At 31.4% G+C, this 25,074-nt stretch overlaps 3 protein-coding genes across 5 annotated transcripts in view; all 3 read left to right on the top strand.

Annotated features, from left to right (window-relative positions):
* Window positions 1-14,065, top strand: part of LOC134278812 (uncharacterized) — a 108,199-nt gene extending 94,134 nt beyond the window's left edge. For all 3 annotated transcript variants that reach the window (XM_062761110.1, XM_062761108.1, XM_062761109.1), the window contains exon 23: window positions 14,055-14,065. The gene's annotated coding sequence lies outside the window, so the exon portion shown is untranslated. The remainder of the gene's footprint in view (window positions 1-14,054) is intronic.
* On the top strand, window positions 13,852-14,818 carry LOC134278814 (GTPase IMAP family member 7-like). Its single transcript, XM_062761112.1, has 2 exons — window positions 13,852-13,882; window positions 14,018-14,818. Exons 1-2 carry the CDS (start codon window positions 13,870-13,872, stop codon window positions 14,716-14,718), a joined length of 714 nt encoding a protein of 237 aa, XP_062617096.1. The 5' UTR covers window positions 13,852-13,869; the 3' UTR covers window positions 14,719-14,818.
* An 8,425-nt stretch (window positions 14,819-23,243) lies between these two features.
* LOC134278822 (uncharacterized) lies at window positions 23,244-23,936 on the top strand. Its single transcript, XM_062761121.1, has one exon. It carries the CDS (start codon window positions 23,244-23,246, stop codon window positions 23,934-23,936), a length of 693 nt encoding a protein of 230 aa, XP_062617105.1.
* Window positions 23,937-25,074: the final 1,138 nt, after the last annotated feature.

Below are 25,074 nucleotides of genomic sequence, written 5' to 3'. Positions count from 1 at the left end.
GCAATGAAGTAGAATGAACCACTGTAAATGAAACGTTGCATTGCTGATGTCTTGGTAGACCTATATTTTTTGTGTGACGTAATGTTATGCATACGTCATCAATTTGTAGAAGATGCTTTAGACCATAGACCTGTCCTACTGTAGGCCTATTTGGATTTTTTGGTGAGTATTTCACGACTTACACATTTTATGAAGTTGACTAACACACGTTAAAAGTGTTCTTAAGCTTTGGTAATGGGTCCTTACTCCTTACTGACCCGAGCTGTTGGTAAACGAATCAGGGGCCCGTTTTACAAAAGAACTTACGACTAAGACCAAAATCTTCAAATGATTGTAAAATTTTGCAATATTAATAATGCTCTTGGGAATTGTTTGTGTAAGAATATTTTACCACATTGATTTTATGAAGTGTAAAATAATTTTCGATATAAATTCAATTTAGAAGTTATATGAAGAATTAAATTTGGTCTTAAGTCGTAATTCCTTTTGTAAAACGGGCCCCAGGACCCCTGGCACTACGAGAAAGGGACCGTGGATGTCGGCCTTGTAGCTCAGTTTGCAGAGCACCCGACGACAGGTGCCTGAAAAGTGGATCGATAGCCCCCTCCCCTCAACTTTAAGATAAAATCAATGAATTTATTATGGTAAAACAAGATGCGTTTGTGAAACACTGATGCTTCCGAATGACAGTTTTTTGGCGAATTTCTCAAATACATGTAGGCCTAATACTCTAAAGGTCAAAATTGTGGGACCATAATGAAGGTCTTGTTACACGGAATACACTTGTCAAATATGGAAACTGTATTTAATACTAAGTGTTCATAAATTGTGGCAAGGTTTAAGTTTTTAAAAGCAAGGGTAAACTTTAAGGTCAAGGTCAACAATATTTTACCCACTGAAAGGTCTTGTCACAATGAATACACAAGTGAAGTATGAAAACCATTGCTTTAATTGTTGAAAATGTCCTGTTAAAGTTAAAGGTTAAAGTGTGTTTTTTAAAGAAGGTCACACTTCAATGTCAAGGTCAAGAGGTCAAATTTGGTGGAACCCAAAGAAAAGTATTGTCACAAGAAATACATAGACATGTGTGTTAAATATGAAAGCCACGGCCCACCCACTAAAAGTTATGGTCAAGAAATGATATCTATCAGGAAATCCATTTTATGATATCAGAAATTAATATTGATTTTCTGATATCAGAAAATTGAATTCTTGCTATCAAAAAATAATTTCCTAATATCAAAAAATTGAGTTTTTGAAATCAGAAAATCGTGTTCCGATATCAAAAAATGCGTTCGAATTTTTGATATCCAAAAATCGAATATGAATGAAATATGTAGATTTTTCTTTAATAAAATGCCCCCTTATTTGTCATACTGAACAGCAATTCTGCTGCTGCTTAGTGATTTGTTTACGTCAACATCATGGTTGTTTCAGTCTAACCTAAATATTTGTGTGTTTTAGCATATTGTATAGATAATTCAGAAATATGAATGAATATACAGAAATAAATAAATGCAGTAATACAATTTTGGTAAGTTACAAAACTGTCGATATTCCGAATAAGTCTTGTAGCCTCCCTCAGTTGTTATTATAATAAGGAAATGATTCCTAAGAAAATCCAATAAATTATAGAGTAATTAAGTTTAATTGAAAAACTCAATTCTGTCAGTGAGTAAATTGTTTTTATTTTTTATCATAAAACAAATACTTGTAACTCTCATTCAACAAATTCATTAGAAAGTAGTACAAAATTTAAATACATCGGAAGACCTTATATGAAACAATCTTGGCCGAGGAGAATTTATTATCTGCATCGGCCAAGACGATGTTTAAAAAAAATTATACTTTTTATTGTTGAATTTCTAATATTAAAAAATGATTTTGTGAGATAAAAAAAATCCAGTTGAATTTTTGATATCAAAAAAAGATTTTTTTAAAAATATTATCATAAATTGAATTTTGATATTGCAAAAGGATTTTCTGATATCAGAAAGAATTTTTGATTAAAACCTGCGTTTATTTTCTGATATCAAAATATATTTTTTGACGTAAAAAAAAATTGAATTTCATATATCAAAAAAACATTTTTCAATATCATTAAAACCTTAAAAACATTAACAGAGCGCCGATAGTATTAACCGTTGTCACGTTATGTTGAGCACTACGCTGGAGGGCGTGGATTCATCATTCAAAGGGTATTGTTTCTCGACGAATCAGATTCAACTAATTCACATGAAAGTATATAATATCTTTGATATATATAGTTTTTAAGTTTGTCAAGTGGCGTAAATCATGATATTTCATATTTGCCTGCTCTCTCTCTCTCTCTCTTGTATACTAGTATACTACTATTTCATTCATGTTTTTTTTAAAATTCTATAAAAAACATTGATTTATTTTAATTAGGTTAAGATTAATTTGATAGTAACAAGTCATTTTTTAAAATAGAAAATTGCATGTTATGGAAAACATGATTTTTTAAAATTAACTTTGAGAAAAAAACACGTGAAATCAAAGAAGTTAAGGTAAATAAAATTTTATCTCAGTCACTTTACTGTATATTAATATTTGCATTTTCTTTTAAAGAAATGGATCGACCAGAGATTCGACTTGTTCTTCTCGGTAAAACTGGTAGTGGAAAGAGTGCCACTGGGAATACAATTGTAAATGAAAAAATATTTAGGACGGGTTTTGGAGGCAGCTCAGTAACCAAAAAATGTCAGTCTCATACTGTGAATAGATTCGGTAGAGATGTCCTTGTTGTGGACACGCCTGGCGTATTTGATAATGGTACTCCGAATGATAGCATTATGACAGAATTGAACAAGTGTATTTTGCTTTCTGCCGCTGGTCCCCATGCGATCATTCTTGTAATTAATGTTCGAAACAGATTCACAGGCGAAGAAAACGAAAACGTTGAAAAGTTCGTCAACCGATTCGGAGAAAATATTTACAGGTATTTCATCATTCTTTTTACTGGGAAAGATGATCTTATCGACAATGAAACAAGTGAAGAGGAATACCTGAGCGAAGTTCCAGAAAATCTTAAAGAAATCTTAAACCGTTGCGGAAACAGGTGTATATTTTTCAACAACAAAGCAAGTGTACAACAGAAAAATCAACAAGTTAGATGTTTGCTAGATATGATAGATGAAAATGTCTTAGCAAACAGAGGTACATTCTTTCAGGATGAAAATTACATGATGGGAGAGGAGGTAGTAAACAGGATGATACAAAAACGCAAAACAAAATATAACGATAAAGATGTCATAGAAGCATACCTTCGCAAAGCGATAAGAAAAGATGTGGAGAATGAGGATTCTGAAACGGTGAAAACTTTATTAAAAATTGCAGCATCAGTTGGAGCGATTTCTCCTCTTGATGCATCGATGTTGAAACTGGTAAGTAGTTCAATAAAAGGATAAAATCATGCTTCCAAAGAAATTATCAGTATCTGAAAGAGTGAACGTCGAGGCTTGTTATATTCATGTTTGTGACTGAAGTTACATGTCCACTATGTTATGTACAATTTTAATAAATAAACATTTATATGTACAAAAAATAAACAGCCCATTTACATACATGATAAAAATATTCACACCCTCCGTTTGAAAAAAATCATTAATTTTTTAGTGGTATAGGAGGAGTTTTGGATAAGAGATAGGTGCCCTTGAATGCAAGTATTATAGAAATCAAAGTACTCAGAAGTACAGAGAGCCGGGCTCATTTACAGAGCAGAATGGATTTCTTACATGAATCACGTTTATATTCTGATGAAAAAAATATTTTAGAACTATCAATATAAATGATAAGACACTGACAGTGAGTTTTTCAATTCTAATACCACGGTCCGATTTTGTCAGAATCAGAATTAATCTGGTACCGCAACTGAATGTAAACAAACAGGCCAGTCTGGTTCCCTCTCCTGCGTTACCTCGTATGTGTAGAGAACTACGGTAACACTGATTATCAAAAAATCCTTACGCTAATGAACTTTGTTCTTTGACTTATGAAGTTTTCAAAGTCATTACTACTAATGTTTATTTTATATAGATAAAACTTCGTTTTATTTTTGTTGCTTTATTTAGCGTTTGTATCTCAAAAGCGGTTGAGAGTAAGAACTATATTTTTGCACGTAACTTTAAAATGCCGACTATGGGGTCAACATCCTGCCTTGAACAGGATCACATAAGCCGGCAATTGCTCTTTGAGCAATAAGCCCGGCTAAAAATGGTAGTGTCAATGTTTTGCCATGGGGAACCCTAAATTTGTGTCTGGTACTAGGTAACAAAATGGCACTAAGTAACAAAAATTCTCTGAAAGTTTCATTAAATTTTATTCAGCGGTATGAGAGGAGTTTTGGATAAGAGATGGGTACCCCAAAACGTAACGGACGAACGGGGGCACAGACAGACGGGCGTACAGACGGACAAACGGACATCCCGATCACTATATACCATCCCGTAAGCGGGGATATAAATAATGCGAAGCCTTTGAACGTAGTTAATTAGAAGCTCGCTCTCTTTTTGTTTCGGTGACATGATCTGAATTTAATGTAGATATCGTTAATGTCTATAAATTGACAAAAAATATTAACGATAAGTTTAACAATTCAGAACAAGTTTTCAAAAACATTTTTTTTTACAGAAATTGTCAAACTATGGTAAGTACAACATTTTTTAAATAATTGGAGAAAGTTAAAACATATTAAAAAGAACGTTATAACAATAATAAAATTTTGTCAAAATTACAGTACTAGTATATTATTTTCTTCTATCAGAAATGGATCAACCAGAAATTCGACTTGTTCTTCTCGGTAAAACTGGTAGTGGAAAGAGTGCCACTGGGAATACAATTGTAAATGAAAAAGTATTTAGGACGGGTCTTGGAGGCAGCTCTGTAACAAAAAAGTGCCAGTCTCATACTGCCAACAGATTCGGTAGAGAGGTCCTTGTTGTGGATACACCTGGGGCTTTTGATACTGACGTACATACTCCGCACGATGATGAAAGCTTTATGAAAGAATTGAGCAAGTGTATTTTGATTTCTGCCCCCGGTCCCCATGCGATTATTCTTGTGATAAATGTTCGAAGCAGATTCACAATAGAAGAACACGAAACCGTAGAAAAGTTTGTTAGTCGCTTTGGAGAAAAAATCTACAGGTATTTCATAGTTCTTTTTACTGGGAAAGATGAGCTTAGCAGGAATGAAACAAGTGAAGAAGAATACCTGAGCAAAGTCCCAGAAAAACTTAAGGAAATGTTAAAGCGTTGCGGATACAGGTACATATTTTTCAACAACACGGCAACTTTACAAGAGGGAAATCAACAAGTTAGATGTTTGCTAAATATGATAGATGAAAATGTAGCAGCAAACGGAGGTTCGTTCTTTGAGGATGAAATTTACAAGAAGGTAGAGAAGGTTATGAGCAGGATGATACAAAATCGCAAAAGAAAATATAACAACAAAGACGTCATAGACGTCATAGACGCATACCTTCGTAAAACGATAAGAAAAGACGTGGAGAAGGAGGATTCTGTTACAATGCAAATTTTATACACAATTGCAGGATCAATTGGGGCGATTTTCCTTTTTGGTTCATGGATTTTGAAATTATTTAAGTAAAAGGATAAAATCATGAAAGTGAAATAATCAGTTTCTGAACGTTGGGGCTTAATTAAAATAATCGATTCTGTTAAAACATGAATATCTATGGAGTACTAATGTTTCTTTCTTAAATTAACAGTAGGTTATAAAAGTAAAATATTCTTGAAATATCTACATGTACATTTAAAATTCTTAAAGGAAAAGTAACACTAAAATGTAGCAATGGATTTTTGTTGTTTTGAAGAAAAATTACGCAATATAAAATTTTGAAATATAATGAAATCGTATGTTATCTTTGATATTGAAATATTTGATTTAAAAAATTTTTTTTTAATATAAAGTTTACCTTAACAATAAGCATTATTCATATTTGTAATTTATCATTGAAATGATAATGACAGGCCGGTATCCACGGCCCTACCATCACAACACTACTTGTTTCCCTTTATTAGTCGACCTGTTTTTATATTCCTATAAAGTCAGATTTATTTAGAAACTTCTACACGAGACTTGTGTGGCCTTGAACTATACATTTAGATATACCGTATCGACGACGTATAATCAATTAATAAATGGTACTTCCATTTATAATTATGTAGATTCGATATATCCCAAATGAACTAAATATAAAAGAAAACATTTTGTCTGACACATATCTAGATACTTTACTAGAAGAAGACGTAAATGGTAACCTTGCAACAAAAATTTATGATAAACGTCATGACGTCAACTTTAATTTCAATTAATTTCCCTTATTTTTTTTTTAAAGAAAGATATCCTTATCACTTGCATATAAATATGAAGTTTATGTCTCCCAGTCGATTTGACACGAGAAATTATGCTCTTCATACAAATAATTTCTGCAGGCTATTGACAAGCATGCTGATGAAACAAGAATATGAATAGTTTCGATTAGGGGGGCGAGTTGGGTTTATTGTGTAAAAACTACAATAGCAAAACTCGTCATTTTTATACAATATATAACTTACATTAACTTAAGCGTACATGTAAAGTTTGGGCGAAATCTACCATGCAGGTATTTTTAAGGGACCGTCTCAAAATATAGTTACATTTACTATAGGATTATATAGGAAAGTGCCCAGTTTAGCACTTTAATGCACATTATACAAATACTACAATAGAGTTTTTTGTTCAAACTATAATACATAGTAATACTGTGATACTATATTGTACATTATGTGTGAGAAACACAAAATTCTACCGTCTTGTTACCAGAGGGGGTATCTCAAAATGCCCAAAATTAATGAATTTTCCTATTTCTATAGAGTACTACAAAATATGATGGATACAAAGCATTTTTACAAAAATATAACAAAATGAAGGAGAGATTATCAAATTTCTGTTTTAAATTTCAAGATCAAATGTCTATTACTTTTTTTTTAACAATATTTTTATTACTCCTTCTATTAGAGCTTCACGTTATCATAACGTCAAAAACACATTATTTCAATATACCTATCAGTTGAAAAATCGTTTTTAATTCAGTTATTTAAAATTTTTATTTAAATTTTCAACCTGCAATTTTCTTAATTTTGTCATTTCTTTAAATTAAATAAAAAAAAAAATTGCTTTAAAGTAATTCCGTCCTCCTATGATGTCATAGGTTTTTGCAAAAACTGTAATTAGTTTAAATTCATACTTAATAAAACAATATCTCGTGGAAGAATGCTTTATAATAGGTGTAATGATAAATATTGTTAAGTTAAAGAATTAAAAAAATGCATATTTTCTATATTTAATCAATTATTCAATCTTTAAAAAAAGTTGACAAGGGCAATAACTCCTTCTTAGGTCTCTTCATTCAGGCATTTGCTTTATTGTAAAATAGTTTCCCTGATATTCACAATTCAAAAGTATCTTTTAACTAGGAAGTATTTAGGAACACTCAGCATCAGAATTATACATTTTAACCATTTTTTTTTTTTTTTAATTTTTTTTTTTACATAATTTTCATAATACTGTTCACAAAAGATGTGCGATTTTTTTTGTTGACATACACTTCTGTTTATTTATGTTTCGCATCTAAATAATATGGTGACATATTCATTTTTTGCAATAATTGGAAAGTTTAAAGTATATTAAATGAAAATAATTGCAGTTTTTGTACTTTGAACCTATAAAATTGTGATGGTGGAATCACCTTAAAACAGTAAATACGCGTAAATTTACTATGATGCGCGAAATATTGCGCAATGAAAACTACAGTCGGCCCCCTTAATTAAAGATTGGACATGTTCATTAAAATGATCAGAAAATCGGTTAAAACAAGCAAATTCAAAAAAGCATCTAAGGTAGGATCAGATGTCATGGAGATGTAAGCATCCTCTTTTGACAGTCACAAACGCTGTGTGCTCCTTGTCAGGGGCGGAAAATACGTAAATATACGGTAAATAATGGCCTAACAATTAGTTTTTAAAAAATATTTTGGTTTTAAAACATAAATCAGCATTCGACTTAATTAAAGATAGTTGGTTATTGCTGACAATTTTAAACGAAATTGCTAATATATTTATTCATTTACCTATCTGTCAATAACTTGTTAATAATAATACATGTATATTCAAACAACGATGCTTTATGATAAACGTGATGACTTTAACTTTTCTATCATAAACTTCGTTTACTTATGCAGCAATATACCTTTTATCACCTGCATATAGAGTTTATTACCGTCTTCCTTGGAAGACGGTATTGTATAGTTGAAGTTTTTTACAGTCTTCGGACTATGCACTTCCTCTCTTTTGTGATTGGTAGAAATTGCATGATGAGAAAATTTTCAATTATTTCATTGGTTGAAATGCTGTTCAAGGCAAGGGAGATAACTTTCTGATGATCTAATTTTCGTACGACTTAACAATTTTGCAAGATTTCCAATCTTAAAAAATGACAAAACGAACAGCAAAATCAGCAGTAATTAATTCTTAATAACATGGTATTTTTTATAGCAATAAATGAATATGTCTCTTTAATTTCATTATAAATAAAATTTGATTTTTATAGCTTGCAGGCTTTACAATTTGTTATTATTCTTTTCCCCTTTCTTGTTTGAAAAAGGGAATGGAATCAGCCGAGGTTTGCCGAAAGCTCTCGGCCAGTTTACGGAGATGACCGAGCGACAACCGTGGTAGGGCTAATGCCAGTAAAAAGCTAATGTAGAAATCAAGAAATTCAACACAATTATACGGCCTGATAGGTGTAGATCAGTTTACTGTTTAAGATTGTTGCTAAAGACGGTAAGCTTTTTAGAAAAGCTCTACTTGTATATCTAATTTGATTCGATACAAGCATAATAAGAGCATGAGATAAGTCAATGACAAATAAGTTGATGAAACAAGAATATCAACATTCCTCATTTCGTAAGGTTGACGCTATCTCTATATAGACTAAACAAAATTTTGATGCCTAAATGAGCTTAGGCTTAGGTAGTATTTTGAACAATTTTTAAAACGAGATACATTACTGACAAACAAATTTATGAATCAAAAATCAACAAGCTTGTTTTAAAGTCATCATTTTTAAAACGTAATGGTCGATACATGGACTTTGTCGGCAAAAAGAATATATGTGTAGTTTTGTTTACTCTATACATAGTGATAGTGGCAAATTTTATGTAATTGGCACAAACAAGTATAGACATTTAAAATGGTGTACATACATGTATTCTTTATGTCTTGTTACTGAACGCTAAACTAATTTTTTGATCCCTCATTAGCCTACTTAACTTTATTTTGTTTCATATTTTGTTGATTGTTTATAGCACTTCCGACGTAAAATAAGTCGTGTGGATATTACAGTTTTGTATTTTTACTTTATTTAAGATATCATAGGGAGTTAGTATATAAAGCCTAATTTTTTGATACTTTCGAAATTTTTATTTGCTCCAAAAGCTTTTATATATTTCCTGGCGAAATTATTTATTTATCTTTTGGAACGCTGCTATCAGAAATGATAAAAAAAAAATCAAGCATGGTTCCAATATTATAAAGGCTTCAATCTAATGCTCCCCAAAATTTTCCTTTGCAGAGAAAAAAAAAACAATTTGTACACTTCTTTATAACATACACTTCGATCATTTTATTTGGTACAAAGTATATTTTTAGAGTAAAAAATTGTCATTTTCATTGATCTACCTGTCCTTTGCAACAACATGCTGCTTATTTAAGTAACCGAGGAACTATTTTGTATGTGTGACATACGTCATTAGCTTTTAAAAAGTGTGGACAAAGAAAGGCCGTTCTACAGAAATTGTATAAGATTTAAGGTGAAACCTTCTAATATCTGTAGATATAATTTTCTTTAATCACTAGTACTACTTGTTGAGGACCTGCCAGTTTAAAACGGTTTAGAATTGTCTTTAGTTTTATTTAAACGTTGGGCTTGGAATAAATGTTCAAAATTTGTATTTTATGAACTAATATTATCACTTGTGTCAGGCATTATTTTTGTAGGATACCCTGGTACAATGTATATCTTATAACATGTTAAACTCCATACTTTCTTGCATATTTCGAAAATGTAATGAAAGTTCGTGTCACCGAAAAAAAAAAAAAACAAAAACAAAGAGAGAGAGAGAGAGAGAGAGAAAGAAAAAAAAAACTAGAGATAAGGGGGGTTCCATTTAATTTTCAGTATGACAACGAAAAAAAATGAACTTATTAAATAAAATGAGATGCATGCATTTCATCTTTATCGAATTCTGGTGTAAGCATGCATATTTAATTATCAATATTGCACCATTGCAACCTACTATGTGCTATATGGATGACTGATTAAAGCACATAACTTCAATCAATTTAGGGCATTTAAATACATGTCTTGAATCAAAACCTATTCAAACAAAAGTCCAATGACAAGTGACATTTAGAGATATCGGATATTCTGAACTTCATTTAATTATGTATTTTACGTATGAAGTGACAGGACTGCTATATTATCTTATCCTTGACTTACTTCTTTAATTTCTTTATTTAGATATTAACTAGATTTTCAGTTTTAACTTGTCTGGGATTGAACAAGTTGTTTTTTCAACTTTGATTTATTTATTTCTGGTGAATCTTGAAAGCTTATTTTTTTTTAAATTTAAAAAAAAGACTGGTTTGGTTTGTTCCAGTTTTGCAGAAAGGTATTTTTCAGGTGAGTTAATTATTTATTGCTTTACTCCATTCGAAGGAAGCTAAATAGAGAAAAAGAAAAAAATATATCTTGATATGTCAAGTTGTTATCTTTTTACATTTTAACTTTAAAAAATCCAAAGAATTATTGTAAAACCTGATATTCCCAAAGTGGGGGTATACGAGGGTTGTCCCATAAAATCGTGGACAAAGCGTTTTTCTCGAAAAGTAATGGGCGCACTAAGCTGAAATTTTCAGCAAATGTTTATTCAACATATTTAAGTGAATCATAATGTTTTTTATAATATATATTCAAAAATAAAGATTTTATTCTGCTTGAATGTGCACAGGGTATTGCCCTACGGCGCACGGTAAAAATAGCAAGGTTATATTAGAGAAGACATAAGAATTTATTCGTAATAAAAGTTTTCAATACATAAGATTAGGATGAAAATTATCCTTATTCCATTCCATAATCAATTCTGTCGTCTTTTTAAAATATTCAAGGCATTTGTTTAATTTTTGGCAGTTTCCCGAGCATTTGAAATGGGAAAGAAATAAACACAATATACGAAAAATGGCGTCTTTTTATGACGTTACGGCGCACCGGAGAGCAGTTCAGATAGATTAGGATGCTGTAATGACGCCTTAAGAGACTTTAAATGAATACAGAAGAAAGAAAATGGGAAAATATCACCAGATCTTTAGTATATAAATGAAATGAAAGTTTTCTTAGTGAAGTCTTCGTGGTCGAGTCCCCAGATAGTACAAAACATTTGGACAGCCTGCCATTTGTAATAGCAAAAGACGCTGTCACTGTCGACCGTCGATGCGAGAATCTCTTTTAGTTGAATGATTGTGAGAATACTGTCTGTAACTTGCTAATAAATATTCAGAAGATCGCATGAGTGTGCCACATTGGTTTCTTAATTGGTTACAGATACTCACATATGTAAATCAATAAAAAATTCTAAATTTAAGTGGGGCTTATCCAACTTTAAGTTTAGCAAAGATGAAACGTGACGCTGTTTTAGACACTTTGACGTTATCATCCGTGCGCCGTAGGGCGATACAGTACATAACATAAAATTTCACAATTTGTTTAGCTATGCATATATCTATTTGAAATTTGCTATGTATATTCATAATTTATCTACTAAAAAGTGGTGAAAATTTCAGAACGCAGTGATGATTATTTTTCAAACTAGACAACTTGTCCACGATTTTACGGGACAACCCTCGTACGTATACGTGTTCAAAAAGTTGTATTGTTAAAACTATGTGGTCAACCATAATAAAGTATATGTTTTGTCAACCTTATATATGATTCTAAATAATTTTAAAGAAAAAATATCATAAATATAGTATATATTTTTGAATTATATAAAATGAAGATATTTTGTTTTCTGATGGACCTGGACATATTCACATCAATTTGTTAACGATTTGCAGTGAAATTTTCAAATACCGGTATTCTCTTTGCAAACGACTCCTTTTAATTTTCATAAGTTTTCAAATAAATGTGTTGTTATTTTGTGCATAACAAATGAAAATTTGAGAATATACTTCTCTTTGTAAATTTTGGCTGTTGAATTTTGAAAGGTATATACTCTGAGACAGCTAGGTTATTTAAAAATAAACCCTCAAAGGTGTGTATTTTATGGATGTTTAAGTTAGTTTACGACTTACTTAATATATTGACATATTTTAAAATCTTAGTTTGACAGAAATTTTTAAAAGCACGGCTCTACCGTCAACAATTGAAGTGTAATATCTATGGGGCGCCGTTTTAGTATTTACTGCCAAAAATGATATCACCTATTCGAATAGGTGATATCACCAATTGAATAGGTGATATTCAGGTTTTGAATAGGTGATATTCAAATTTGAATAGGTGATATCACCTATTTGAATAGGTGATATCAGCTATTCGAATAAGTGATATCACCTTTTCGAATATGTGATATCACCTATTTGATTTTAATTGGTGATAACATCTATTCAAAAAGGTGATATCACTTATTCGAATAGGTGATATCACCTATTTGTGCTGAATAGGTGATATCACCTATTCGAATAAGTGATATCACCTATTTGATTTAAATTGGTGATATCATCTATTCGAAAAGGTGATATCACTTATTCGAATAGGTGATATCACCTATTCGTATTTGTGATATCACCTATTGGAAATGAGTAAGTGATATCACCTATTCAATTTGATTTTTGGTGATATCACTTATTCGAATAGGTGATATCAATTATTTGAATAGGTGATATCACATATTCAGCATGAATAGGTGATATCACTTTTTCGAATAGGTGATATCACCTATTCAAATTATTTTTGAAATAACAACAGCTCCCAAGACGTTGGGTTCCTTAATTTTATTTACTTTCACTTTCGTTTTATAACTCATAATTCAGGAGACAACAGATTAAAGTTTTGCTTTTAATTTTAATCAACCCCAATAGAAATTGTAGTTTGTTTTGCTCACATATTAATTAACTTATTTATCATGAAAGAAAAATTGGAAAAACGCATGAAAACTGGGTAGTCCGAATTTTCTTGGTTCCGATGGAAATCTGTTTATTATAGGGAATATTCATTATTTAATGTTGTAAGAAATTCAAACAGGTGATATCACCTATTCAAATTGGTGATATCACCAATTAAAATTGAATAGGTGATATCACCTTTTCAGCACGAATAGGTGATATCACTTATTCGAATAGGTAATATCGCCTATTCAAATAGGTGATATCACCTTTTCGAATAGGTGATATCACCTATTGAATATGAAAAAGTGATACCACCAATTCGAATAGGTGATTTCACCTATTCGAATAAGTGATATCACCTATTCAAATAGGAGATATAACTTTTTGCCAGTAAATACCAAAACGACACCTCATAAATATTTGAGATAAATCGTGTTTTAGATCGAAAGGGTATTGAAAATACCTCATTCTCTCTCTCTCTCTCTCTCTCTCTCTCTCTCTCTCTCTCTCTCTCTCTCTCTCAGAGGACATTTTGAATTTCAAGAATATTTCTTTTGTGTCTGATATTCTGTAAAGAGAATTTACGAAGAGTAAAAATTCATGGAAATATTCTTATTACAGGAAAATGGCATCTCGCGGTAAGTACGCAATTTGAAAAAAAATATTATCTTAATAAAAACCAATAATTCACTGAAAAAGTGTATTCTGAGACGAACTGGGAACTCTGAAAAGTAGAATCACAAATACATACATAATTATATTTCTTTCTTTAGAAGAGGACCAACGAAAAATTCGAATGGTTCTTCTTGGTAAAACTGGAAGCGGGAAGAGTTCCACGGGAAATACGATTCTAAATGGGGATAAAAAATTTACTACAGGTCTTGGTGGCAGCTCAGTAACCAAAAAATGCCAGTCTCATACTGTGAATAGATTCGGTAGAGATGTCCTTGTTGTGGACACACCTGGCGTATTTGATACCGATACTCCGAATGATAGCATTATGGAAGAATTGAAAAAGTGCATCTTGCTTTCTGCCCCAGGTCCGCATGTTTTCATTCTTGTTTTTAATGGTCGAAGCAGATTCACCCCAGAAGAAAAGAAAGCTGTAGAAACGTTTGTTAGGTGCTTCGGCAAGGAAATGTACAAATATTCCATTGTTCTTTTCACTGGAAAGGATGATCTTATCAAAGTCGAAAAGAACGAAGAAAAATATTTGAATGAAAATGAAGATGAATTGCAGGAAATCTTAAACCGTTGTGAAAACAGATGCATATTTTTCAACAACTTTGCCTCCGAGGAAGAAAAAAATCAACAAGTTCGATGTTTGCTAGATATGATAGATAAAAATGTAGCTGCAAACAATGGTTCGTATTATAAGGTGCCCGGAACTATTAGAACTATGTTAAACTACGCTACAACAATCGGAGCTGTTCTTTTAACTTCGATCTTCTTTTTTAAAAAGTCAAACAACTGACACACAGAAGAGAGACAATCAAAATCCTAAAACAAATGCATTCTGCTAAAAACTGTGGACCTGTGGACAATTTTTTTTAACAAAATGAAATATGGGTTATGTGAGTAAACTTACTACATGTAGTTTATACACCTTTGCACTTAAAAGTATGAAAGTATACCGGGCGGTAGTACTTTACTTTGAAACTATAATACTTTTAAAACTTTACCCTTACATTTCTGTTATGTTGAAACCTACCATGTCTTTGTAAATAATGACCTCACAGTTCCCTATAAATAACGAAATAACATTAAGCAGAAGTTTTACCATATCTAAGGAATACAGTTATGTAGATGGCAATAAAAAAATGCATTGATAGGAAGGAAAAAAAATACTTATTGAATATTGTATACAGATGATTGTAGTGCTATCACATTTTAAAGAATTGACTTTCTTATCATGCTAGTGGTCTTTTAAGTTGTTTTTTTTCAAATTAGTCCCTCAAATTTTTAAAATTTGATGGACATAATCATAAGAAAAATATTCCATTTCACAAAAATATATTTCGATAATGAAATGGAATAAAAGAAACGAACGCATTTCAAATAATCAAATTTGGAACAAAGCTATTGTTAATAATTCCTGTCATTTTTCTATTCTACCCAATTTTGATTTAATATTACAATAAACTATATGATAGGATATATGAATTATTTATATCTTTCCACATATTTATATTGTCCTTGTTTTTATGGTATGCTTAAAGTAATGCAATGTCAAAGATAATATTTATTTTATCTATATATTGTTTTAAATAGTTTTTTTTTAATTTTAAATTAACTATTTTGCATGACATCATATTGATTCGATTAAATTATGAGCTTCAACTAACACATTATTTATGCAAATTTGACAAAATCTGTAACTTTATATATGATAATATTTCATATCGCGCATTTTAAATGCTTGTTAAAAATTTTGCATGTATATCAAAATAAACTGATCATAATTTAATGCAAAATTATTTTATGTTAGTATAATGATCTCATTTGTAGTTTTGACGAAACATGACAGAAGGTAATGTAGATAACGAACAGTATTCAATCTCGAAGTCCATAAAATAATACAAAATAAGAGCAGAGCAAACACGGAACTCCGAAACATCAGAGGTGGGATCAGGTGCCATGGAGGAGTGAGCATCCCTGCTGACCGGTCACACCCGCCGTGTGCTCCTTGTCATGATCAGGAAATAACGGAAAAATCCGTAGTCAATTTAGTGTATAAATAATGGACTAACAATTGGTATGAAAAACGTCAGTCAGCATTTGGCTCAATGATAAATTGTGTATTTGCTGACAAGGTCATTGTATCGACCATAGAACTTATGAAATGATGACTTTAAGCGAGACTGTTGATATTCTTGTTTCATCAACTTGCTTGTCAATTATTAACGTCGTTTTAGAAATTGTTCATACGTAGAGCATGCTCTTGCGTATCGAACCAACTGAGATATATACACTCCGTATGCAGGTGATGAAAGTATATTGCTGCATAAGTAAGGGAAGTTGACGATAGAAAAGTTAAAGTCATCACGTTTATCATATAGCTTGGTTGTTATGTTACCATTAACGTCTTCTTCAAGTAAAATATCCAAGTATGAAACAGATGTGTCAGACTCTGTCGTGTCTTTAATCTCAAGCTCTCCTGGATATATCGTATCATTGTTGATTGACAATGCGTCATCGATGTATCTGAAAGTCGAGTTGAAGGCCACAGCAAGTGTTTTCTTCTTTTCACGCATAAGATTTTGCATAAATTCTGTTTCATATAAATACAAAAATAGGTCTGCTAATAACGGAGCGCAATTGGTACACATGGGAATTCCAATAGATTGTTGGAAGACATGGTCTCCAAAAACCACATAGATATTGTCAATCAGAAACTCAAGCATCTTCTTGATGTCAACTTCAGAGTATTTGTGTGTGCAATCAGAATCTGTTTTAACAAAATAATTTTGCAAATGACCAATGACCATGTAAATAAATTTACGAGTTCCATTTTTATTGAAGAAGGAGCTATCAGTGATATCAAAAAAGCAATTTCTCCTCTGAAAGTTCCCGATAGACTAAAAAACATAATCTAGAAAGAGTATTATATTTTTCAGCCTTTTCAGAAAAGAAGGCATTATTGCACTGAATGACTCATTGAAAATTGAAAATTAAATATAGTGTTTTCTGATACTCAAGAAGCTCTCAAGAAGTTTCTAGTTGCAGTAAGAATCAGGAAAAAAAAACATTGGAAAGTTGAAAAAAATCTACTTTGAAAATGTTCAACATTTCTCTAGTATGACTCTTATCCTGAATTTAAATCCAAATTCATGTTGTTGGGTTTTTTTTAATTGGTAAAAGGAGACTTAGATTTCTTCCATAGATAAAAGCTGCTGTTATGTCATTTTTAACGTTTAGTGGCCTCTTGTCAGTTCTTTTTAGCTGTTTATACCGAAATTAAATTTAATTACTTTCAATGGCGATGTTTTGAACATTGAGGGTTGTCAAAATCTTGGGCCTGCATTATAGGAAAAGGCATTGATTCTTCATTGGTTAATTTTTTATGTTTTAAGGTCGGTCAATAGAGTTAATCTGAAACTGAAGTTCGTGTTTAAATGAAATTTGTAAAAGACGGTCTCATTTATTATATGTAGACCAAAAAATAAAACGGTTGTATTACTAGTATGTGTATAGAGAGCTGTGTGGTGAAACATGTTCTTATGATATCAATTTCAAATTGAAGAGCTTTAAAGATAATTATTCTGAAATCTTTACCGACAATAGTTTGTTTTGCAAAGCATGAGAATCAAGCAATGGAGTTGTCGAGGAAGAGATTATAATTTGTTTAAAAAGATCCTTGAGTTTCGGATTATATCAATGTGGTTTTAGGACACTAGGTTTTCCAACAACCCATTGGAATTCACATGGGTACCATTTGCGCCCCGGTATTAGCTGACATATTTTTGTATTCATTTGAAGCAGACTTTGTCCAGAAGTTTATACGTGAAAAGAAGAATTCAAACCACTCGCTGTGACCTTCAGCTCTACATTTAGATATATCGACGACGTCCTGTCAATAAGCAATAGTTATTTCCCTTCTTACGTCGATACGATATATCCCGGTGAGTTCGAAATAAAAGATACTACAGAGTCTGACAAATCTGGTAAATTAAATTTCACTTGAAAAATACATTAATCTTAATGTAAAAACCAAGCTTCATGACAAATGAGATGACTTTAACTTTTCAATCGTCAATTTCCCTGAAGCGATTTATAACTTCATACGGAGTTTATATCTCTCAGTTGATCGATATGCAAGAGCATGTATGACCAATTTATAAAACAAGGTAAGTTATTGACTAACAGTGGAAACAAGAATATCAACAGCCTTGTTATTGTTTTTCAAACTAATCGTCAATTGCAGAGCTGTAGCTCTCCGAAAAAAAAATGACAGACCGGAGAGCTACAGTGCCGTCCATTGTAAAAACTGTATATTTATTGCGCACAAAAAGTAGAGCTTTGTTCTGGATTAATTCTTTCAAATTCTTACCTCAATTGCAAAATTTTTTTTTAAAAAATTCTTACTCCTATATATAAAGCATTCTCATAGATGACATCTGCACGAAGTGCTTTAGACCGAATTATCTTACAAACCAAAATGAAATTATAAACCTAGACGAAATTTTCGATTATCTCAATTTCAGATCCAAGAGGGCGATTAACAACAAAAGGTGTGTTTTGTTGCGGAAACAGTGAAAGAATATGTTAGGAACACACGGTTAGTAATATTTTGAGATGACAGTTTAAAACCATGCAGAAATAAATCGAGAAACAGCGCGCTTTTCTTTGTGAGCAATAAATATGTAGTTTTTACAGTGGGCGGGGCTGTAGCTCTCCGGTTTGTTGAAATATTTTTATTTTTTCGGAAAGCTACAGTTCTGCAGCTAACTAATTGTTAGTTCATTGTTTATACACTGAATTGACGACGGATTTTTCCGTTATTTCCCGATCCTGACAAGGAGCACACGGCGGGTGTGACCGGTCAGCAAGGGATGCTCACTCCTCCATCCCACCTGATCCCACCTCTGTTGTTTCGGAGGTCATGTGTTTACTCTGCTCCTATTTCATATTGTTTTATGGACTTTGATATTGAATACTGTTCGTTATCTCCATATCCTTCTTAAAGTCATCATTTTGTAAGTTCTGTGATCAATAGATCAATACAATGACCTTGTCAGCAAATACCATTTAATGCATTTATCATTAAGTCAAATGCTGACGCTTTTTATACTTATTGCTAGGCTATCATATACTGAATTGGTGGCGGTTTTCCCGTTATTTCCCACTCATGACAAGGAGCACACGGTGGGTGTGACCGCTCGGCTGGGGTGTTCACTACTCCACAGCACATGATCCACCGTTGATGTTTTGGATGTGCACGTGTTTGCTCTGCTCCTATTTTGTATTGTTTAATAGACTTCTGAACTTGAATACTGTTTGTTATATCCATATATTTAATTTGTTCTATTTTTTTTTTATTTCGTCCACTGCTTTATAACAACTAGAATAGGACAGTTTCATGAAAATGTTCATATTTGTTGTGAAGAAAAGTATATAAAGACCGAGCTTTCACAATAAATGATCACTGAAAAAAAATCAGTTGTTAAGGGTTACTTACCTTTGCTTTGTTTAAACAGCGAGGAAAGAAGACAAACGTCTATTTGATATTTTAAAAAGACCAGAAGTAATTGAACCCCAATCTTTCAACTTGATGCAATTGCGGGGCACCATGAAAACCATCTAACATTATCTGTGTTCAATAATCAGAAGTGAAAAATAATTAGATTGCTAGATTGCATAATAAGTATTTCTGATCACTCCTGACAAAGCAGGTAAAGATAAGATAAAGATAATATTTATTTAAAGTCGGGTAAATCAACAAAACATTAGCACTGAAGAGCTATTTTCTACGACGGCGTATTCGTGCCATTTTAACAATGTAGATTTTTTTTTAAAAATCGTTTGAACGATTTAAGAAAACGTTTGTACGATTTAATAAATCGTTTGTACGATTTAATAAATCGTACAAACGATTTAAAAAAAAAAAATTTACATTGTTAAAATGGCACGAATACGCCGTCGTAATTTTCCGTTTACAAACAAAGGTAAAAACGTTTTATTTTTTTTTCCTTCACTCTGTTCATCCGCAAATCTTTTCTGAACCATAATTGAAAAGAGACTAAATTCAAAATAAACAAAACATTTATTGCTTATGAGTTATAGCTTAATACAAAATATTTCACTGTTTTTTATATAATGTAAAATTTAAGGTTTTGTATACAGACTTCCTCAGCAGACTCCGATGTTGAAATCTTAATCTATATTTAAGATTTGATGTACAATTCTGAATATATTCTTTCATTTTACTTATAATGTACAATTCTGAAATAATTATCATCCTCTGTAAAATATAAGTCGTAAATCAAGGACAGCGCTTATCATCTTCGTGAAAATTTAACAATCTACAACGATAAAAGTATAATATCAAAATAAACTGTTAAGAAAAATACAATTTGTTCGTGTTGATTCTCTTCCAACATTGTACTTCTTAACTGAGTATGAACTCGAATGAATAGATTACGCAAACAGCTGTTTAAAAACCCAAGAGTCTTGGCAAGACATTTTACTCACATAATAAAGCGCATATCTAATTCATGCGCTTACAAGAAAACATATCGAACACTCTACACGTTAATTAAATAGTTCACTTATGCTAACGAAAAGAAATTAAATTTTATAGGAACTAGGATTTAATTCTTCAAGGGGCAATCCAACATTTTCTAATGGACCCCTTCATGAAGAAGAAATTTTTCAAAACCCTGATAGTTTTAAATATTTGTCATTTTCAATAATCAAAATGAACTTGAATTAACATAACTCCTTAATATTCTTCAATCCGTAATAGTCAATCAATTTATGAAATATGAATAAGAAAATAAAGTCGTTATAATAAAATGCAGAGTGGTATATAAAAACTGAATTTACTCTGACACAAATTTTGCCAACTTCTTCATTCATTTGTACTTTCGGCTTCATGACATAAACTTTTTTCATTCTCAGCAAAAGAAATGCAAATACATGTAGTACATAACATCGCAAACTCTTTCTCTCGCACCGAAGCACATTATCTGTTCGAAAACAATTTGTTTTCAAGGTGTCCTACGTATTGTTTCATTACTTCTAATGAAAAAAATGATATTATTTTAATTATCAGTTAAATACAATGATGCTTGATTACTTTTACCACTTTAAGCGATTACAATTTTTATTTATCCTGTTTTCAGAGGTACCAATGACCAAGTGGTATCAATCAGTTCATGTTAAGTGTTCTTTATTCGTAGTTTCCTGTATAGCCGCTTTTCGCGACACTGTTCACGATTCACACATGTATTAGATGGTTGATGTTAAAAATCTATTATTTTTGCAAAATACAACATAATTTCTTTTAAAATCCAGTTTAATTAACAACGTATCAAAAGTAATATTTACTTTTTTTGCATAGAAGACTTTATAGGACTTTATATTATCTACTGTCATTTATTTGCTACAGACGAAAATGGCAAACTCAAGTATAAGTAATATATTTTGATCTTATTGATTTTCTTTTGAGAAGTTTTACATTGACTCGTGTTATTTATCTACCCAGTAGTCATTTTGCTTAATATTATGTTATATGTAAGAAAACTGTGCTTAAAACATATTGAGTTGTTTTCCATTTCAAAGGTTCAAGCTTTGATAAACACTAAAAATCAAATGAACAACATCGAAAGCGTTTCCATTCAAAGTATGTTATCAAATAATTTGGACGTTACAGAGATACATCTTCCTTTTGCTATTTTCTACAGTTCTAAATATAAGAATATCATTTTTACTTTTAGTTGCAATTGAATATTTTATTTTATCAAATGAAGAAATGTCGCGGCAAAATATAAAGCGGGTATAGTATAGTGCTATTTAGATACCAGTGATATATTTAAATTGTATGGTATGATAAAAAGCACAAGTGAAATTCTTATACAAAATTAAAAGTATGTACAATTGGCGAAATTGTGGCCTTTTCAACAATTTTTAACCGGAACTAGATTACACTTACCGATAGGGGACAAACATTGCAAATATTGTTACAAAAATACTCTCAGAATGCTGGTTGACTAATAATTGTCAATTTCTTATTGCAATTCAAATTGCACTTTGTCAAATGTAAATAAATTACTATATGTGAAAGCATACAGATGATACTGAGTAAACGCACACAATACATTCACCGTTTTTATTATAACCTACAAGTTATTTTATCAACTTTCTATCTAAATTATAGACGCTAATGGCCCTTATTGTTGGAGAATGCATCCACGTTTCTAGCATTTGTCGCAAAAAAGCTACAAAACGGAAGCAACTAAAGTACCCTATAAGCATATAAAAAATCACCCAGTTTTCTTCAGTAGTACCAATAGTTTTTTTTACCAGAAAATATATTTGTCGATCAATTTTCAATTGGAAAATGCTTAAAAGGTTTTCTCATTTCACTTCCAAAATTTTTAATTTGAGATTTACTTATATAAACTTTAGTGATGATGATTGCAATTCAAATGCTTTGTACGTAATCAATTTAACATCCCTCTCGAGAATTTTCACTCACATAGAGACGCCACCGCTTGCCGGTGGAGAGCTGCAAATTTCGACCTATGCTAGGCACTCAGGGCCGAATCTTTTTCGTGTCAGCACCTAATATGACATGGGATACGCTTTATGCGGAAAATAGCAGAATACAAATAGGAAACTATAGAGTGTAAAAAATACTTTAAATGAAAAATTATGCAATAAAAATATTTTTAAACAAATGAATTTGAAAAAAATTAACAAATGAAAAATTAAACTATACACATTATCAACAAAAAAATCACAATTCAAATGTTTTTACAATACAAATAAAAATCACAGAATACTAATTTTTGGAAATTACAGAATGCAATTCAAAATTATGCAACAAATGAAAAAATATATAATATCAATGAGACTTATACAATACAAATTGAAAATTGAACAATGCAAAGAGAAATCATTGTTTGGCATGCCATAGAGACGGAACTAGACTCACTTTCCCTCTTATACATTTATATTTATTTTTTTTATTTTATTCACTTATTTATTTTAGAATTTTACTTCGAAGATGAAGTGAGACTTGTGCTACTTGGTAAAACCGGTAGTGGAAAAAGTGTGTCAGGGAATTGCATTTTGAATGAAAAAGCATTTGAGTTTGATATTGGTGGAAGATCAGTTACTAAGCGATGTTCCCGCAGCTGCGCTAGTCGCTTTGGTAAAATGATCCATGTTATTGATACTCCTGGAATATTTGATACACGAACTCCAGAGAATGAGGTTTTGAAGGAGATCACGAAATGCGTCTTGCTTACTTCGCCTGGACCACATGCTTTTCTAATGGTACTTTCAGTAAGAAACCGATTTTCACAAGAGGAGAGAGAATCAATAGAAAAGTTTGTTTCATTTTTTGGCGAAGACATATTCAAATATTTTATTGTTCTCTTTACTGGGAAAGATGATCTTAAAAGAAATGACTTAACTGAGGAGGAATACATTAGAAAAGTACCAGAGCCACTGAAAGACATTTTGAGAAAATGTAATAATAGGTATATATTTTTCGACAATTTTGCAACCGAGGAAAAAAAGAATGAACAGGTACAGTGTTTGTTGGATCTTGTAAAGAGAAACATTGGGGAAAATGGATCATACTATTCAAATGCTGACTTCAAAGCGGTTGAAAAAGCTATGCAAGACCTAGAGAAGGGCGTTCCATCCCAGTCAAAAGCAAATTATCGGGAGTGTCAAGTGGCAGTAGTGAGGGATCAGAATGCACAAATAACCTCTCGGGCCCAAGAAAAGGGTGCTCCATCCCAGTCAAAAGAAAATTATCGGGAGTGTCAAGTGGCAGTGGAGAAGGAGCAGAACGCACGAACAACTCCTCGAGAACTAATAAGACAAGAAATCGAAGATGAGAACTTGGGAACATTTGAAAAGCTACTCAAAATTATAGAAGTTGTTGGGGAGTTTATTATCAGAGGATTGGCCTTGTATCTCAACAGTAATGCTTCTAGGACATCCTACAAACCTTAAAAGGAACAGTTATGGAAACAGAAGCTTTGGGCTATGGAAAAAAAGAAATATAATGTATTTTTGATTTTTACTGATTACAAAGCAAACGTTCTACTACATGTACTAGGTCTTCATGAACCAAACCAAGTACTACATTATTTCAACTCAGGTGACCTACATTGCTATCCGTTTTTGTCCGTCGTCGTGTTTATCATAAAGCATACGTCATTTAATAATTAACATTTAATTAAAAAAAAAAATTCTGTGACGCTGAAATTTTTTTTTACATGTAATAAGATTCATGAAAATCTTAGAATTATTCAACATTGCAAAAACTACAGTATGTAAAAGATCAATTACTTAAACAATACAGTAACTTTATTATCCAAGACAAAACTAAATAAAGTATTAGTTTAAAGTCACAGCATATCAAGGAAAACAATTTAATCCTGCATTTCTAATATATATTTATTATTCAATTAACTTCTTGACATTCTCTCTCTCCCCCCCTCTCTCTCTCTTTCAAAATATTAATTTTATTGCACTACCAATTACATATGGAAAAAAATTAAGAAAAAAATAAGGAAAAATGATTCATTCCAGGATTCGAACCACTTCTCTGGTAAAAGTACCAGTTGGAAGCCAACCAGCATTTTTTTTCTCTTTTATTGATCAATCAAGCAAATAGTACAATACATATTATATCACAGTCAATATTCACTATATGTTAACAATACATAGTTAACAAAAAATTAAAAAATAATTAACAAGGTTCCTTCTGTTTCTTTCAAAATAGGATTTTTCCTAAAAAATTTTTTACAAAACATCTTTTTGTTGTTTTCTACTATACATAGTTGATAATAATTATAATAAATATAATGTCTTATTAAGTATTTGCAAAACCTTATCAATTCTAATTTTTGATTACTTTGTAAAAACACATGTCTCCTTCTATAGATAGTAAATCTACAAATCGATATGAAAAAATTGACAAAAAAGATATTAACATTCTTAACACCACTAGGAAATGTTGTTAACAAAAGTTCCTCAATGGCTAATGTGTTACTATCCAACCAGCATATCCACTAGACCATTTCGGACACGATGGTTTACCAGTGTTATTTAATCTACACATATTGCATTTCGTTTGGAGAATAAT

Source organism: Saccostrea cucullata, unplaced genomic scaffold (genome assembly GCF_032062105.1).
Source record: "Saccostrea cucullata isolate Sc308-1 unplaced genomic scaffold, CSIRO_AGI_Scuc_v1 ctg491, whole genome shotgun sequence".
Lineage (NCBI taxonomy): Eukaryota > Metazoa > Mollusca > Bivalvia > Ostreida > Ostreidae > Saccostrea > Saccostrea cuccullata.
Note: the sequence above shows the minus strand (reverse complement) of the source record. Positions and strands in the feature narration are given on the sequence as shown.

What these genes read in the sequence shown, in the direction of transcription:
- LOC134278822 (XM_062761121.1), top strand. Translation starts at nt 23,244, where the DNA reads ATGGTACTTTCAGTAAGAAACCGATTTTCACAAGAGGAGAGAGAATCA.